Raw genomic sequence first — 18,784 nt, forward strand, 5'->3', positions numbered from 1 at the left:
GGAATGTGCAGTGATCAGCATGAAAACTCTAGTTGTTGGATGAGTAAACTATTTTTTGTTGGAAAAGTTTCCCACTGAGATCATCTGACATTAAATTGTGTCAAGTTAACTTGTATTTTTATTACTTAGCAAGAAAATTGATAGACACTCAGGTTGCCAGCTCTGTGTGTTGTATTTTCTCGTGCTTGCTCCGTCCTCCCCTCTGCAGGTATTCTTATAGGGCAGTACAATCTTTTTAAATCAGAAAAGCCTTTGGTAGTTACTTTTATTTTCTGTAGTATACGTATGGTTGGACAGCATCTAGCATGACAGTTAACAACTTCTCTTTTTTCAAGTATCTTCTCATATTCTTATTCTTGATCTAAGAGTTTTATAGAAAGATTGAGAGACCTGAAAAATAAGCAATACAAACTGTCTGAGTCTGTGGAGCACAGACATGATACATACCGTTATGTTTTCTGAGTCCAAGGCAAACTCTAAAGGTTTTGGTTTGTTTTGGTCTTTTTTCTTCTTGTAATTAGTTCATAGGTTAAAAGATTTTTTTTTTTTTTTAACCTATTGAGGTATTATTAAAGTGGACTTTCCTGGAATTACTTTTCTTTTAATAAGGAAACCAGATTTGTGTGACTGTTCCATAAATTCTGTTCTTATAAATTTATTTTTCACAGTAAAGGCAAGTTATGAAAGGGCTTATCTTGCAGCAATTTGAGTATTTTGTAAACAACCACTTCTTGGATGGCCTTAGCCCCACTCACCTATCATATGCAACAGGTTTTAAAAGCTTTGTACTGTCCCTCAGAGCAGATACGTCCCATTTCACAAGGCTGTATACTTCTGTCCTGTTCTGTCTTGAAAACTGTAATTCTGTGATAGTTTTTTTATTCTTTGAATTTTCAAAAAGTTAGTCAGATCCAGTTCCCTTATGGCAGTGGGGTCCTGTCCTTTCATACATTGTTTCTTGGCCAGTCCCATGTCATGGAGCAGAGACTGCAGGACAGATGCTTCACGCCTGGCATACTCAGCTGTTCTGAGAATAAAACTACAGCGCGCAACTGGCAAGTTCTGCTGGAGGCAGCATGTGCTGGCTGTTAATGTGTGACCTTTTTGTACTCAGTAACTTGACTAACTCTGCTCATGGAGATTTAAAAAAAAAATGGATATGAAATATAGGCAACTAACTTTCTGAATATCAAGTAAGTCGCTGCTTCCTAATAAATGTATTTATCATTGCAAAACTGTAGTACCAGATGTAAAGTGTTAATAGTGCACTGACCAGAGTTCAGAGAGGTGGGTGAGCAGTACAGACTGCCGGCCCAGTTCTTGGAGAGTGTGGAGCTGTAAGTGATTGAATTACACTGGCTTAAGAAGTTCCTGTCTCCTTAGCTGAGAGTTTTACCCCCACTGAGCCGACATGAAGCTCAACTGATCACACATGCCCTACCAGACCAGTAGAAAAATCAGCTAAGTTGTGCTATTTTAGTTACTGCTGCCACAGAATAAACTGGGAAACACTGACAGAATGCTGGCCTGAATACTGCAGCAATTTATAGTTGTCTCAGCGTAAAAGAATTACAAATTTTGACTCCTTAATGAATAGTAACACCCTTAAAAGTGAGACACATGTATCCAAGTCTCCTGGTTTTTCTTTTTCTTACCCAGTCACCCGCACTGGTGACACAGTGAAGCAATGCTTTTGCAGTAGGTCTGCCTTGCTAAAACATGGCTTCCTTGGGGCCAGTGCTGAAGAATGATCAAATAAATAAATCATCTGTGAGGAGATATTTTATACAGTACCTTTAATAATTTACAGTTACATATGCTTTAATTTTACTTTAAGTTCAAAATCTGTCTTTCCCAAAAGACCAATCTACTTCATCTTGCATGTTTTTGCTGCCAGTGCTTTGATGGGAGTTGAAGAACTGGATGAAATCTAGTTGTTGAAATATGTAGTACAAATTCTTACTGTGATGGATATTTGCTGACTTGTACTTCTGAATAGTATCTAAGTGCACATCTAGCTTTCCATGCATTTTATAAAATCAGTACCAGAAGAATGAAAATATTCTAAATAGAGTCATTACAAATGTAGGATTTATTTGTCTTAAACTTGATGTCTTTCTGAAGAATTTGTTGTTTGACTGTTCTTACTCTTCCTAGAGAAAAGATGACAGAGGCAGTTAAAACATTAATGAGTTAGGGTACTACATTTTTGGAGTTTGGTGATGAAATAATTGTGTAAAAATCAGTATACTTTTTGTGGGTGGCTTTGGTTTTGTCTTAATGAAAAAAACCCACAAAAACTTTTTCAGGTAGTAAGGGAGTATTTTTGAACTCTTTTTGTACATTTTATGGTGTTCCTGCTGGGCATTTTGCAGGGAGACTTTATGTGCTGCATTGCTCCTGTTTACAGGCAGTGTTTCCCAGAGCTGCTGGTCAATAATATGGGTTTTACTCTGTTGTTAATATTGTTGTGGTTGGTCATTAGTGTAGTCGTGTGAAAGAACTCAAACCGATCAGCTGCTGAGCAAAAAGCAGTAAGTAGCAGTGCAAAGGCTGAGTAACGTGGAGAGAAAAAAGAGATAGGTCGATAGCAGAAAGTGGAAAAAACCCTCTGGATTTGGTAGGCACTGGGTTGGATGGCAATCTGAAAAAGATCATCTTGGTTTAGGATCTGGAAACAATTAAGTAGCACATGCGGTCATTGAAGAAAACTGCAAACAGTCGTGTAACTGAGGGTCGAGGACGAGTGATGCAGATGATGGCAGACTATGCAATGAAAGTTTTATTTTGCACCTTTGAACTTCAAACATTGGCACATGCACCTTCTGACATCTGCCAAGGTGTTTTTGCCCTCTGTGTGAAAGAAACGTCAGGATAGACCTCATTTTTATTTCTGACTGTGGGAGCACAGTTTAAAGAATGTATCACTGACAAAAATTATTTTTCTTTCTTTGGCTAAAGCTACACAGAGTGAGGAGCGGCTGTGTGCATTTAAAGACCCATATCAGCAGGACCATGGAATCAGCGAGAGCCGAATCTCCCAGGAGAATGGCACAATTTTGTGCATGAAAGGTAGTACCTGCTATGGGCTTTGGGAAAAAACACGAGAAGGAGACATACATCTTGTAAAACAAGGTATGTAGCACTTGAGTTTTGTTTTGTAGTTCTGCTACTTACTTCACTTCTTTCTGATCTAGGCAGCTGATACAAAGCTGCACAGCTGCAAAACTAGACTTCTTGCACATTGTACAAATGCATAATTTTAAACTTCCCATTTAACAATTTTAAATGTGAACAGAAAGTTTGTTAGAAATTAATGACTTCTGAAAGAGACCAAAGACATCAATGCACAATTGAAAGGAAAAGCATTCAAATTTCTTGTTACTTAGGACATCCAGAGGAAGATGGCTTGAATTTCAGTATATGTATTGATGTAATGATAAATTTAACAGTAAGTGTCTTATTAAGTAAAAAGTGTATATTCCTATTGATTGGATGTTTGTTTACAAAGGAACTTGCAGCTATAGTTCACATATCAGTACTGTAATTCATTGCTGTTCTGTGGGGAGAGTGAAGGTAGGAGAGGTGAAGGGCCTTGCTGTTTCTGGAGACATGTTTTGATTACCATTCTCAGGAACTCTGCTCTTTTTTACTTTGATGCAAGTTAATGTAGTATAAGGCTGAATGAAAATGCAGCTGGTATTTACAAACAGCCTGTGGAGTTGTAGTTCATGATTCCTGTTCGACCTGGCAATCTGCTGAAAGGAGCAGTCTGACTGCTCACCTCTGCCCCACTAAAAAAGCCTCTGTCCCTTCCAGGTATTTGTGGATAAATGACATTTAACTGCTGTAGACCATACTTGGGAAGGAACAGTTGCTGCAGGGACAAAGGGCCTGGTATTAACCAGGCAATAAGTTGTGATCCTGTAGAAAAGTCCAGTGATGTTGACAATGAGGAAGGGCAGAATTTTGAAAATTATGCAAGAAGCATCAAACTATAGATGCAGTCTCGTGGCCTAAGGAAGGGACTCAGTCACAATTCATCTAGACTGTGGACTGGTATGGTCTGTGGTATCAGAGAGATGGGGAATGACATACTTCTTCTGAGAAGGCTCAGGAATTCAGGTTTTATCATATTAAGGCAGCAGCTGGACACCTCTGATGTTGGCCTTCATCCCTGCCCACATTTTCTTCTCCTTGGCTATGGGGAGTTCTAAAAGAAGTTCTTCAGGTTTTGGTTTAAAAGGTGGTAGTAAAGTCAGACAAGCAAATTATGGTAACTGTTTTTGCCCCACTCTGTAATGTTTAATTGGGTAATGTCTTGATTTCTGTAGGTGTGTTTATCCAGTCAGTAGAATTAATTTTATGCTTACTTAAAAAAAAAAAAATCTGTAATTTGCTTCTTTTTACAGGTTGTTGGTCTCATATAGGAGACCCCCAGGAGTGTCACTTTGAAGAGTGTATAGTTACAACCACCCCTTCCTTGATTCAGAATGGAACATACCGCTTCTGCTGCTGTAGTACGGACTTGTGTAATGTCAACTTCACAGAAAACTTCCCACCTCCTGACCCTACTGATACAACACCTTACAGTAAGTCATCTCTGTCATTTCAAAAAGGAAAGAGCCTTCTTTTGTGGTACTGTTAAATGTGAAATCTGTGACCTTTCTATTTTTATGTCACAGTGATGGGAAACAGAACAGAACTTTCCCTTATGAAGTTAGGAATATTCCACATTGCTCCACAAAGAACGAGCTAAATGCTTACAAGAGGACTATTTGTATAGGCAACTGCTGAATGCAGATTTCTGTTTTCCAAAATGGTCTCTAATCTTGTGTGTTTCGATATTTGGATGCCCAACTTCGTAAGCCTGGGGAGGTATTCAGAAGAATTCATGACTTCTGTTGAAAACAGTCCAATGGTTTCATTAACACCATGGTACCTTTGGAAGGTCTGGCCTGTCTGTTCAGTCATGAATCACAGGTAGTTTTGAGTGGTCGAACCGGTCTTGTATCAGACTGCTGAGATTCTCTCCAACAGTCTCTGAAATCTGACTTCTTTCTTTTGCATATCTCTGGTAAGGGTTAACTCTGACATAATGTTCAAAGAGTACTGGTTTGAGCACTGTTAAGTTTCTGTTAAGTTACTTATTATAAAATCAACCTAACATGTGGATCCAAATCAAGGGATCAGACCCCTTAATGTGTTATGACAGAAACAAGATTGTAACTATCAGGCATGCTGTTATGTTGTGTTCCAAAACTTAAGAGCCTGTAAAGAAGCTGAGTTAGTGGCCTAATCTAAACATTTGGATAGCCTTTTCTAAATACGAATTGTGAAAGGGAAGTTGAATAAAGTTAGGTATGTAAATGGAGGCACAACTGTTCTGTGTGTCAAGAGTTCTTCATCAATGGAAAGTATTTTGTGAAATGAAGATGTCTAATTGGATAGCATTTACAGCTGTAGAATGCAAAAAGAATAGTTTGCATTTAGGAATGACAGTATTTGAATCAGTTTGAAGATACTGATACTTTAATCACTGGTGCTTTCAAAAATGGCTGTAGGGTCTAGTATTTGTAAGGAAGTTTGATCAAAATGAGGGCTTAGCATGCTAAAAAACAGTAGTCTTTAACCTGGGAAGGATGTACAATATGAATGGGTAGAGAAAGTTGGTGAAACATTGCTGCCTTTTGGTTGACAGTACTGTTTGTAAAACCAATAAACAATCACCATTTGGAATCAGTGTCTCAGCACTGTACAGTGCAGAACAGACTCTGCTTGACTTTGGTAAGAGTCATAAGGTTGGGCTCCCTAAATGTGACTGGAGTTAGTGTTGTGCAGGGAAATTAGACAGGAGGAAAAACAGGTGTAAAGATAATTCCTTGTTCCTTTCTGTCCCCCCAAAACAGGAAGACCAGGCTCCTACAAAATGACTTGTGCTTGTTCTTCTCCAAGGATAAAAATTACAAGCTAAATTAATTCAGTTGCTGAGTGATAAAATCTTCAAATAATTTTAAATGAAATTTTTAATACTGAAAGATCTATCTTGACTTGCAAAGCAAGGGGGGGGTGTGGAATTAAATCTGTAACACAGTCCTTAATTCACCCAGCTGTAATTGAGTGCTGCAGCGTGCATTTCTACTGACTCAAACTGTTTTGTGTTACTGTGTCACCTTCCATTTTCATAATAGGCAAATTTGGCTTTAGGCATAAGCATAAGCAAAGTAGGTTGCTTCCAAGCACAGTTGTCTGTCTGCTTTGTCTGGGTTAAGAGATGGAGGTGTGGGCCATTCCAGCAGCAAGGATGGCCTCATTTGGCACTCGGGTGTTTTCTTCGTGAGCTTTACCATTGCTGCATCCGACAGAGATGGGGCTGCTCCTGCCTGTTTATCCAGCACACTGGTAGCACCGTGGAGGTACAGGATACTCAAGGAAGCTGGAGGGGTGAAAAAGCAAGGACGCTGTAACACACAGACCCCTGCAATGTTACTGACCCCATTCCAAGTGGTGGAGTGTTCATGGTCTCTCAGCTTCTTCCAGAACCCATTTTGGTGATGTAAGATTATATTTTGGCACCTCAACATTAAGTACAGAATTCTTGCTTGGCAAAGTTGATTTTTATAGAATTGTCGGGAAGCTTTGTATTAGCTACTAGATACCTTTCTTGGGCACTCTTCCAGCCTTTCTGTTACAGTTGTCAGAATGCTGTAAGGGCATTAGTAGGGTTAGCTGCACAGGCTGTGGGAATCTGTGTTACCATACCTTTTAGATTATTAAACTGAACATATCACAGTTACATGGGAAATCTTCTGCAGAAGGTTATTTCATCTTTTTCACCTGTGAACTGTAAGAGCACTATTTTTCATCTAAATTTTTGATAAATAGTTCTTGAATGGCCCAGAGTAAGGTATGTGACCTCCTAGAACTGTGCTTATGATCCTGGAAATTTTGAAGTGAAGGTGACTAGTGTACAATTATGTGAAGCTTGATGAATTCAGCCAACAATTAACTAAGTATTTGTAAAAGTTTTTCTTCTCATTTCCAGTATAAATACAGAATAAAAAGTTCCTGGAATGACAAGTAGAAATTCAACTCTAGTTGAATGGAATCTGAAGACCTTGCTGATGACCCTAATCAATTTAAAGCTCAATTTTTAAGGAAAATTGCAGTTATTCTTTTAAAGATGTTTCCTTGAAGCTATATTAAGGATCTGTAGAAACAGCAGAATACTGTTAGGCCCTTGAGCTAAATCCATCCAGAAAAATAATGGAGGAATAAAACAATTACTTTACACAATCTTTTGGTTGCAATTTTTCTGTGATACTTAACAGTGGTGTGTTGAAAGACGTAGCTAGACTATAAATGATTCAAGAAGACAAAAAGTAAGTTAAGATCTTAATACATGTTAGATATATCAAATTATCATTGTCATAACATATAGCAATTAGAAAAATTAAGTGTAATATTTAAGATAATGTCACTTGTTTTTAGAACGTCAAAACATTTGTCTCGCAACTATATCTGTGTAGAACAGAACAGCTTGCTTCTTTTTTTTTTTTTTTTTATTCATATTTGATCAGGGTATAAATACATGTAATTCATCCTGTCTTGTAAAAAAACTTCTATAAAAATGAAAGATAAGATTGAGGACAAACAGGTTCTTGAAGCCTTAAATTTAATCCTTACTGCTTCTTAATGTGCAGCTGGTAATTTAAAACAATCATACATCTGAGTACTCATAATATTCATCTCTTCTATTTTAAAGATAATCCAGGCAGATTTGAGTAGCTGTTGGTTGATAATCCCTCCAGCTAGAATTTTGCAAATGCTGTAGGATGGGTTATAGTCTAGAACCCACAGTCTGGAGGTATTAAAAATGCAGAGATTAAGATAGCTGTTTCCTGATGCCAGGAGAAGTAGTGGTTGGAGAATGGTGTTTATTGCTGATCTCAAGATTTGCCTGCAGAGTTTGGAGCTACTCAAATGCAGAAGTTCAGAAACAACCACTCATCCTCAATCTTTAACTTGCACTTTTGAGGAAAGATATACTTTCTACTTCTGTGATAAATTGCTCATGGATAGATTCAGTATTCTTTCATCTTATATTTTCACAAAAAATTGACCAAAAATATTCCATCTTAACATCAGCCAGTATACTCATATACCCCTTAACCCAATCTAAAAAGGGCCAACTATGGCTTCCTGGGTCAGTGTTTTGAGATGTGTTCACTTCATTGGCTTTGTCAAATATTTAGTTTGAGACTTGCTAAATATCTGCATCTCGTGACTACAGAATGCTTCTTAAATTCTGAGACTGTTTTGAAGACAAATTCATTAGGTCCTCAATCATTCATAATAGCCAGTTAAATAGAAATTAAGTAGCTAAAGACTTAAATGATCTCCCTTGTTGGTCATAGATATATTGCTGTAATGAAACATTCACGTTAAAATAACATCAAGATGAAAGAGCAATTTTTAATTATTTTTTTCCTCAAGGCTGCTTCCTGGCACTGCAAGTAATATAATGTAGCAGCAACCGAGTGTTAAGAATACATCACCTGTCATACAAAAATGTATTTGTGTGATACATGGAAAAAATCCCTGGCAGCAACAGTTGAGCAGTTACTGGTACATGTGGTTGATAATTATATAGGGTTTTCATTTCATAACAGCAAATTGTGGCTGCAATTTTTAGAGGATTTAGGAAACTTTTGTTAAATAAGAGCACTGTGTTGTGGATATGAAGAGACAACCTCACGCAGTGAAGGAAGTTACTCCAGAACGCTGATAGACAAGCTTATCTTTCCAGTATAACATCCTTGCCTTTCTTTGCCAGCCTTCTTGCTATGTATATAAAATACGTATGTAAAAGTCTGTCTTGAAGTGCTCATGGAATTGTGTGGAAACTTTGACAAAAACTACCATTTAAAAAAAAAAAAGTAATTACTAATGTATGTGACTGGGACAGGTTAGTTATGGTAGTAAAAAGACAGTTTTCATGTAACTGTTGTTTTTGAGAGGCAGCAGTTAGGCTCATGGAGCTGCGAGCATGTGGCCCAATCTAACTCCCACTGAAGCTGAATTAGATCATGTCAGACTAATTTTGGAAAGTTGCAACCCTGCTCACTCTCAGTTGTCTTGAACTGCTTTTTCCGGAGAGTAGCATCTGATATTAATTTATAATTGAAGTGCATTTACTTCAGCTAAGTTTGTTGCTAATATTTAATCTGGTCTTTAATTTCTGATCTGCCTAATCTAAAAAATCACTCTGTAAATAAGATTTTTCCTTTATGTGCATTATTCCTTTTGTTTTCAGGTGATTTAGATGTAAAGGGGAAATTACAAACCTTTGCAAGGTGGCAGATCTTGAGTTTTAAAAGATGAAGGTGGGACTAATCTACACAAGGAATAAGATAAGACTTGTACCCTTGAAATGACAGGGACTCAGGCACCTCTTCCTTCAGTGAAGAGACAAGGTATTCTATGTCATTAATGTACCTTAACTGTTATAAGGTGGGGGAATAGGTATTAAGACAGTAATTAAGTGCCTTAATATTTCTTGAAAAAAGAAGCTTACTTTGAGACAGTTAAGCATTTGATGCAAGAGGATGATACTGTGCCTCTGAGGAAGTTACTTTAGGGCGCTATAGAAAATGAAGTTGCTGAACTGCTGAAGGAGATAGAAGCGAATGTGCGTGGAGGTTTCTTAGCCTGTGTCTCTCTTAAAAGAGATTGTATGTGGTGCAGCTAATAGAGGGGAAAAATAAAAAGTAGGGCTTTTTAAAAACAATTCTTTAGTATACTGGCTTCATTATGAAATATTTGGATTTTTAGCCATATGTTGACAAATGTATTTTCGTGAAACTTCAGTTGCCTTTCTTTCTGAAATTTAGTGCTTAGTGAGGGGTTTTTTGCTGTTTATTTGGTTACAGGAAATTAATTAACTGCTGAGGGGGCTGTGACACTGGGTCCACATTGCTACAAATGCTTAGTGATAAGGTTTGGAAACGTGAACTAATTAAGGCTATGTCTTGTGTTGCAACTGAGGGAGAAGTGACGGTATTGTGGATTACTGTAGGGGAGAAGAAGTGAAAGTTATTGCAGGAAGCACAGTATTAAAGCAATTGCAATAGAAGGTTATTTAGAAATTCAAGTGAAAGTCTTAAGTTCTGTAGAATCAGTGGAATGCTTTGCAAGTCTCTCAAGATAACCAGTAATGCTTGTTGAGTAACTTCAGTTCAGTTTCCCATTAAAATTGAATCTATCAAAAGCAGAATCTCTTAAAGATTGTTGGTAGCAGCACTTACTGTTTTAACTTCTAAGACATCATAGTCTCCTGAGATTAAATTTGAATCTTTACTGAATTTAAAAGTAAAGCTTTGATGTGAAATTGGAGTCTTGCATATGAAATGTTAGCTGTGAAAGCAAAACCTCCTTAGGCAGAAAACTGTGTAAATTTTTTCTCTTACAGAAACATTTAATCAGGAAGATGAAATCGAAGTGTTTTACTTGCACTGACATTGAAATGTTTTGGAAATGTTTTTAAATTTCTGCTATGCACCAAACCCACAAAATACTGAAAACCATGTTAAAAGAGCAAACGTGTTTGTTTGAAAAAGCAGAGACATTTCAAATATTATTTTTACCAAAAAACCCCCAAAAACCAAACCCTCTTTTTTTTTTTTTTTTTTTTTTTTTCCCCCTTTTACGATTACATTCCTTATTGCTTTGTCAAACTCCTGTTGGACCACACTTGATAGGGAAGGTAACTGCAGGGATTAGTAGTGTGTTATGACCTGGAGGTCCAAGAGCAAGCATCTTTGCAAAGCTCTGTTTACAATATGCTGGAATCTAAAAAGGGGTTTTTTAGATGCAAGGTGGGACTTTTTTCTGTATCTTGATGTTGCAATATAGTGTGTTTGTGAAGTGCTAGAGCTATATTTGCACCTTGTTTCAGAGGGCTAAACATATTTTTCTTGAGTCCTTAGAGATTTCAATTCCTCAAGTAGCTGTGAGCATAACTTCTAGCTTACTTGTTTGATGCAATTGTCTGATCTGCATTTTTGTCATCCTTGAAGTATCCTGCTTATTTCTTGTACTCCACAGTGACTATTTTATTCATATTTGAGATCTAAAATTAAGAAAGGAAACACAAATTTTGTGTAGCGTAATCACTGGTTTTGCCACCATCAGTAATAGTGAAAATGTGCATTTTAAGTTAACCAATAAGTGATTAAGTAAATAAGTGATTCACAGTCTTGTATCATGTGCAGTTCCTGAGGCACCAATTTGCATCTCAGCTGGAAATTACTTGCTTGCGTTTTATACACTTCTAAGAGTTTAAATATCTGCAAATATCTCTGGGTAATACAAATATAGTAGAGATACTTTTTCCATTTACTGGGAATGCTGAGTACTGTCAGACTTTTATACTGTTGGATAATAAATTCAATGTCTTCATTAGCAGATATCTTTTGTGACAATGTACGTTGGGGCTTTATTGTGAATGCCTTATAGACACAAGGTAAATGTAGATAAGGCTCCTCAGAATGGTACTCTTTCGGTACACATTAGTGGAAAGCTGGATTGTAAATAAAAAAGGTAGCAGATAAGGAATTGTTTTGCCTCGTCTCAAGGCAAAGTGGATAATAGACAAGGGTGCTGTAATTTTCATGTCTTTATTCACATGCTGCAATATGCAGTGTAATACATGCATGCATGCAATATCATCATTCTAAACAAACCCTACACTGCTACTTAGCAACACAAATAATTTGAAAAATAGTAGGAGCTCTCTGGAAGGCAGATTGATGTATCAGTGCACTTTTGGGTGTCATTATAGACTGACAGGCTTTCTGATGGTGTAGTAGTAGTAATAGGCTTCAACAGCTATTCCTCAAAAATTCTAACGCTGGGTGCTGGAAATTTTAACATTTCAGTGGGAGTTAAGACTACACCACTGTGAAGGCATTTCTCATTTAAAGACTTGTGGATTTTGTTTAGGTAACTCTCCTCAACAAAGAGTTCTGACTGAATTAGGCAAGATAGTGTACATTGAAGTCATTGCCAAGCGAAATGGAAACACTGTTTATGTTTTGTGGATGGTCTACTTGTCTGTGTCCCTGTGCTTTTTCAAATGTTTATTTTCACGTTGGCTGTGTTGATCTCCTGCTTTCCCTGTCTTGTCATGCTAAAGGCTCCTTGCAGGGAGCCAGAATGGCAGAGAGGGCTCTGCACAGGCTGCTCCGTGGCTCCAGCTCCTGACAGAGGGCATTAGCTTCAAAATACTGCAGTTGTATCTCCCTGGGCAGCCTGGAGCTGCTGCGCTTGCTGAGAACACTGTTTCTCATAACCTGCTTTGTTCTGCCATGTTACCCACGGAGCATTCCTCAGGATTTTTAGCATGGCTCTGCTCTGGTCGTCTTGAACAATTTTGAAATGAATGGAGTTAAGATTAAAAGGAGCAAGAGCTTTGTGAAGTTTGGTTATAAAGCACTGCTAGGTGTTGCCAGCTACTGCTAATAAAGTCCCACCCCATGCCCAGTACAGTAATAGTCTTTGTCCTCAGACTACTGGCAGAGTAAGAGGCAGGCTTGGGACTGGAGCTGTTAAGTGCAAAAGGGAAGATCACTTACAAATATCGTGTCTGCTGTTTGCTGTTACTAGGCTCATCTGTGTAGAATAGTGTTTAGATCATGGAAAACCTTTCATGTCTTTTTCTTGCTCCTTAATTAGACATTTTCAGTAAGCCTCACTTGTTTCTGTCCTGCGTGCTAAGTTTGCTGACAGAAATATGATTCTATATCACGGTTTTGTCCAATGCATTTTGCCCGCATGATTTTGAAATGGATACAATTAATAAAGAAATATTTAGGTTCTTGGCATTTAACTTACCCTCAGATTAGCCTGTTAGCCCAGCTGCTTTGCAGTCTTACCTGAGCTGCAGCTGTAGCTCAGCGCAATGCCTCAGAGGAGACTGAAAGTCCAGACACACACTTAAAATATGTTGCCCCTTCAAAACTGGTCATTAGTCACATTTCCTTATTGAACCTTTTTTGATAGTTTTTTTTCTTTATCTGAAAAATAATGTGATCTAGAAGACCCAATATGTTACATTGATTTCTGGCTCCTTTCCTTACAATATAGCATGCAGTGTATCTTCAGAGAGGGTGCTATCTGGAGGCAAAATGCTAATGACCTTTCAATCTGGCACAATCGTAGGAGCTTTAGGTAAATAAAGCGTTTGGTTTTTAACAGTGTGATGTTGTTTTTAAGGACACTTGAATTACTTCTAGACAGAAGAGCTGAAATTATGTAGGTTAGCTGCCAGGTGGCTCCTGCAGAGCAGGCTGTGAGTGGAGACAGCCGCATTGCCCCCAAAACAGGGAGCACAGGCTGCAGGGCAGCACCATGCCAGCTTGGATCTGGCTTGCAGGTGCTGCAGCCAAAGCCTGACCTCGAGACTGTGCTTATCTTCGTATACATGCACTAAGTGACAACTCTTTATGTGGTTTGATTTCTTTCACAACTGTGCTGTTGGAGCATCTTCTGTTGGGAATATAAAAAGGGTTAGGAGCTATACTTCATAGCAGCTATAGTTCTCTCTTTCTCTTCATCCCTTCGTCGTATCAGACAAAATCTTTGCATGTGGATGGATATTGGGGATCAGTGTTTTAAATTAGTTTTCCTTACAAAGAAAGGCTTATGTCCTTCTTATGAAAAGAGTGAATGGCAAATTCAGGTGAGTGCCTCAAGTGTTTGGATTGTGAACTTATGATTAACTCTGGAATTCTGAATGTGAAGTTTCGTAACTGGGCACCTAGCTCCTGACATATGTCGTCCTGGCTATAGATATCTCCATTATTTCTGGAGAACTGAGATGTCAGGGTTGTTTTGAAGTCACCTGAGGTGATCTTTTGGCTTTCTGGCTAATAGAACCCACGTGCTTGAAAAACAAAGAGTTCATAGAGCATTCAGGGGAGCCAATGCAACATTAAGTGCATTGCATTAGTGTGCTTCTGGTCGTGTTACCCCTGATTATACACCAACTGCAGGTTTTTTCAAAGCTGTAATTTTCAAGATGGAATAACTCCTATTGTTGCTGTCCAAATAGAAGATGATGACAGTATATTCACTAAAATCTTGGTGAAGATTCCTGTGAATGTAATTTTACTTAAACAGGGATTCAAGTTGATGCCAAAAATCTGTTTACATTTCTGTTGGTTTTATAATGAAGAAAGCTTACTGTGGCTACTAGGGCAGACTAGGGTCTGGTGAGTTCCTGAAAAAGTTATAAGGAGACCTAAATGAACTAAAAAAATAGAGTTGCTCAATCCATAACTACTTCTGTATACCCATACTGAATATTTCTTTGTGTCTTTTTATTTTATCTTGGTATTTTGTGGTGTTACCTTTCTCAGTTGTGTCGCAGTTTCTTCTTTCTGTGATAGGTTTGGGAATTTTCTTTCCTGACATATTGAATTAGCTGCTGTTGATGTATACCATTCACTATTATTATTTTTGCTGGTTTGTATTTAATAAATAAAATGAATGGTGAGGTGTTGCTATGGACACTAATACGTAAGCATTAGACTAGGGACACCGAGTGTTTTGTCTATTTTTGTGTGAGACAGAGACTTTTTTCCTCTTGTTGCAATTCTCATTAGGACTGAATTTTGTGGTAGGAAATGTGATTTTTCATGTCAGCTGTTAGAGATGTGCAGATTTTTTGTTGTTGTTTTTTAGCTTCCATGTTTTCAACATTATAATAGGTATTGATCTTTCTAAAAACCAAACATCAGATTTGTGTAGCTAGTCCATACATTTCTTTCTCAGAAGTCCTCTTTTGTTTATCAGTGTTTTATTTTTGGGATACTAAGATGTTTTATTATGTAACACATTTGTTAATTTGGAAGAAATCAATATATGAATTAGCCTTAACATCTAACTTAGTGAGTTTTACCTTATTTCAGTTTATTTGTGTAGTATACTTCCATGCAGAATCAATTAATGGAAAAACATTTGCTGTATAGATATGTCTAGGAGGGAGAAGTTAGGAATTCAATCTTTAAGGGCAGGGAATATACTGAAAGAGGGAATTGTGAAGATTTTTCTATTACCTTAGCCTTTTTTTTGAAATGTTCTTTAGCTTTTTTCTTTTATTTTGAAGTAGAAAGACCAATTTGTCATTTTCTGAGGGATCTGAGGAAGGACTTTTTCTAAGACATTGATACCAAGTTGCAGTGACATTGGAGTTTGTGATCCAGTTCTTTTAAATTCCTTTGAAGATTCCAGTGAGGTGGACTCAATGTTTAATCACTACAGTTTTATGCATTTATTTTAAAGATTGAGCCTACAAAATATTACATATATGTTTCTTGGCATTATTATTTCCTAGAAGTTTCTGAAGTACCTGTGAATGATATTATACTTTGACTTTGGCCTGGATTTTTGCCTTCCCTTTAGACTGGTGGCATGAGGCTCATTTAGAATCTGCTTTCAGGCCTGTAAGTATTTTCTGAGACTAGCAAAAAATTCCCTGCTTCAGACATTCATATTGACTTAAAACTATATAGTTTGAGCAAGGGTGTAAGGTATCCTTGCATCCTGTGTAAAAACACTTCTCACTTTCATAATGCTAGAACGGGAAATACAAGTGTTGGAGCTGTAGCAGTGAAAGTGATTTTTTTCTCCCTATGCCAAATAAAAATATTTTTCTTTATCTTATTTCTTTTTATCTTTGAGTTGTGGTTCAGTGCCCTGTCTATCAATTTGTTCACAAGCTGGATGTGGCTGTCTGAAGGAATACACTGCTGATATGTGCTCTGGACAGCTGAACCAACTATATGGAGCCACTGAGATAATTTTTATTTAGTTGTAGTTCTGTTTTCCTGTTAAAGCATTAACCTACTCTAAAAGTAGTGATGCATGTAGAAATAGAACTTTAAACCCTAATAAATTAGTATTAGTGTTATAAAACAGAAGCACAGTTTTTGTGTATGTATTCCTTTCACCTGGGGGGTTTTACTCTTTAAAAAAACTAAAACCAAAACAACACACACGTAAAAACTTCAAAAAGAAGCAAAACCCAAATCCGCCCCCTGCCTCCCGATAGAAGAAACAGACAAAATAACCCCCAAGCATGGAGAAAATACCCACATTTACACCAGCATGAACTCCTGACAGGGTAGACATCCAAATTGCAGTGCATACAAATTGGTTATATTCTAACTGTGGTTCTGTTTTCCTCAGTTTCTGGTCTCTGAGGGTATAATTGCAGTGACTAAGGCAAAATGGATGATGCTGATTGAGCCACAGTGAATTGCACTGTGTTCTTCCTTTGAATGCAGGTCCAGACACTGCTGTTCCGCAGTGCTATGGGAAAGCAGAGACAACTTGGTGAAAACATACTGCAAAATAAGGCCTGGAAAGCCAGAGAAATCAGTGACAGATGAACATTTAGAAAATATTTTAAATGTTTTTTGAGAAGTTTATGTAATGAGTCTGAAGAGTAACTTGAGTTTCTCTGCCTTTATCAGCACCGTGAGCAGATCGATCCTGCACTTGTTACCTGCAGGTAAGGCTGGGCCATGCTCCCCCACCCATGGGTTTGGGTGAGCAGAGCACTGCTCACCCCTGCGTGAGACACTCCCAGCTGCAGAGCCATTCATAGCATCTCTGGAGCAAACTAAAACTGTGTGTGGGTGACATAAGTACAGACTGTAAACCAGGAGCATTACACATCTCTGAGTGTGGTGCCAGGTGCTCTGGGGCTGCTGTCCCCTGCCAGCACTGCTCAGAGGGTGCCGGGAGACCGAGCCAAGGGAGGTGTAGGCCAGCTTTGGAGGGTTAAATAGGAGACTTCTCTCTGGCACTAAGAGAACAGGTAGTGAGTAATAGTAGCGGGAGGGAGTGCATCAAGGAAAAGATTTGAAACTAATTTGAGATTTCAGTATATAGCTCAGATGTGCTTACATGACTTTTCCTTCTTTTTCTACAGTTAAATGTTGTTTTTGAGAAGGTTGGTTTGTTTGGGGTTGGGGGGCATTTTTCTTTGGTTTTTATTATTTTAATTAAAACTGAAAACATGAAGCTCTATTGTGGAGAGAAAGTTTTCATAATAGTCTTGGGGTGTTGAAGATGAAGACAATAATAATTAAATATTGCTAATGGGGGGAAAATTCATAAATTGCAAATCCTTGATTTTGCTAGATATTTCAGAATAGACCAAGTGAAATAAGGTACTAAAGATGTCAGTCTGAACAGGTTCTCCCAACTACTGAGCTTGATCCTACACTGAGCTGGTGTGTAATATTAAAATCTGTACTCAGAGCAGGGAGTGGAGGTGAGCACAGTCCTACATTTAAGAAGAGTCTGGCTGTGTGGTCGCTGTGCCATGATTGCTGTGGAACAGAAGTTTCCTGTTGTATAAGGGAGCACAGCACTAAGTATTTGATTAGCTGAGATCATATGTCACCTAAATGTTCATCAAGGACATGTTCATTTTATCCCTGCACACTTACATGTGAGTTTATGAGTGGGTTGGTAGGTGAGCATAAATGGGTACATTTAGAGTTTTTTCTAGTTTTTTCTACCTGTATCAGAATTGAAAGTACCACTTTTTAGGCATTTACAGTTTGTGCTTAGGCTGAACCTGATGAGTAGCCTAGCACATCTGATGCCAGAAGCATGACATGAATTTCTTCACTGCCTTAATGTCTTTGTAATCACTGTAATGGGTTGTATCTTATTCCCAAAAGTGCTATTGGCAAAATGCTGGCCTGTGTTACGATGGAGCCCTTGAAATGAGATTGGAAGGCAGGCTTTTCCATTCTTTCTAGGTGGTTATGGAATGAAACAGTTACCAGGTAGGTGCTATTAGCTGCAGGTTTTTCTGAGAAGCAAATATGTTCTTGCAAATGCCATCAGCTTCCACCTGTAATGGAGCTATGATTTGATTGTTTGATAGAAATGTCGTCAGGTACTTGACAACTTCTTGTATTTTTGCAGGGCTCCTGACAGACCTTTCCAGGAGTTGAAACCTTTCAGCAAATGGCAATTTAGAAAGAAAAATAGGAAATGTGTTGTGTAAGCATCATGGAGCTCATGGAACACTTGGATTTCCTTTTTTAAAGGATAGATTGGGAAACAGAACTCTTGTCTAAAACGATAATAGGACAATATCTGCCCAGAGGCATAACTGGTGTAATTACCTGTGAGTTGTTGGAAGGAATAAGCAAGGAAAACAAGCAAAAAAAACCCCAGCAACCAAACCATAGTTAAGGCTGAAAGCATGGAGTTGATTTGCAATTATAAATCATCATTTTTGTCCTGGGTATGCATTTTCACTTTGATGAAGTTTATAGAGTTGCATATTCCTAAACCTAGACTAGTGATTGAGGGTATCTTGAATTTTGAGTGACCAAACAAGGCTGTATTAAAAGCGTCTTCATTGAAGTGTAGAAATGCTTTGATGGTGACCACTTGGGAGCCAGATAATAATTTGAAAACCTTGCCTGTGACTGCATGTATTTTCTGATGTGTTAAAGTGGGAACAGGACATTCAGAAAGGAGTCCATCTCAAGTTTAATTTTGGGTTTTTCGTTTTGCAAAAAAAGATTTCTACTTGCTTAATGGGACTTGAGGTTTTTGCCTTTCACTTAATAGGATTTCATGGTATGGTCAGGATTTGAGTAAATTAGATTGACAGAAGACTTCTTTATATTCATTTTTTTTTTAAAGGTTCCTTTTTCCATTCTAATTTCTACAGTATCTGTGTAAATAA

General features: G+C 37.8%; 1 protein-coding gene across 1 annotated transcript in view; it reads left to right on the forward strand.

Annotated features, from left to right (window-relative positions):
- The window catches only part of BMPR2 (bone morphogenetic protein receptor type 2), a 60,339-nt gene that overhangs the window by 2,415 nt on the left and 39,140 nt on the right, over positions 1-18,784 (forward strand). Inside the window, exons 3-4 of the mRNA XM_017735558.1 lie at positions 2,912-3,135; positions 4,413-4,592. Coding sequence (XP_017591047.1) covers positions 2,912-3,135; positions 4,413-4,592 — 404 coding nt within the window. The remainder of the gene's footprint in view (positions 1-2,911; positions 3,136-4,412; positions 4,593-18,784) is intronic.

This window comes from Corvus brachyrhynchos, unplaced genomic scaffold (assembly GCF_000691975.1).
Source record: "Corvus brachyrhynchos isolate BGI_N302 unplaced genomic scaffold, ASM69197v1 scaffold255, whole genome shotgun sequence".
Taxonomy (NCBI): domain Eukaryota; kingdom Metazoa; phylum Chordata; class Aves; order Passeriformes; family Corvidae; genus Corvus; species Corvus brachyrhynchos.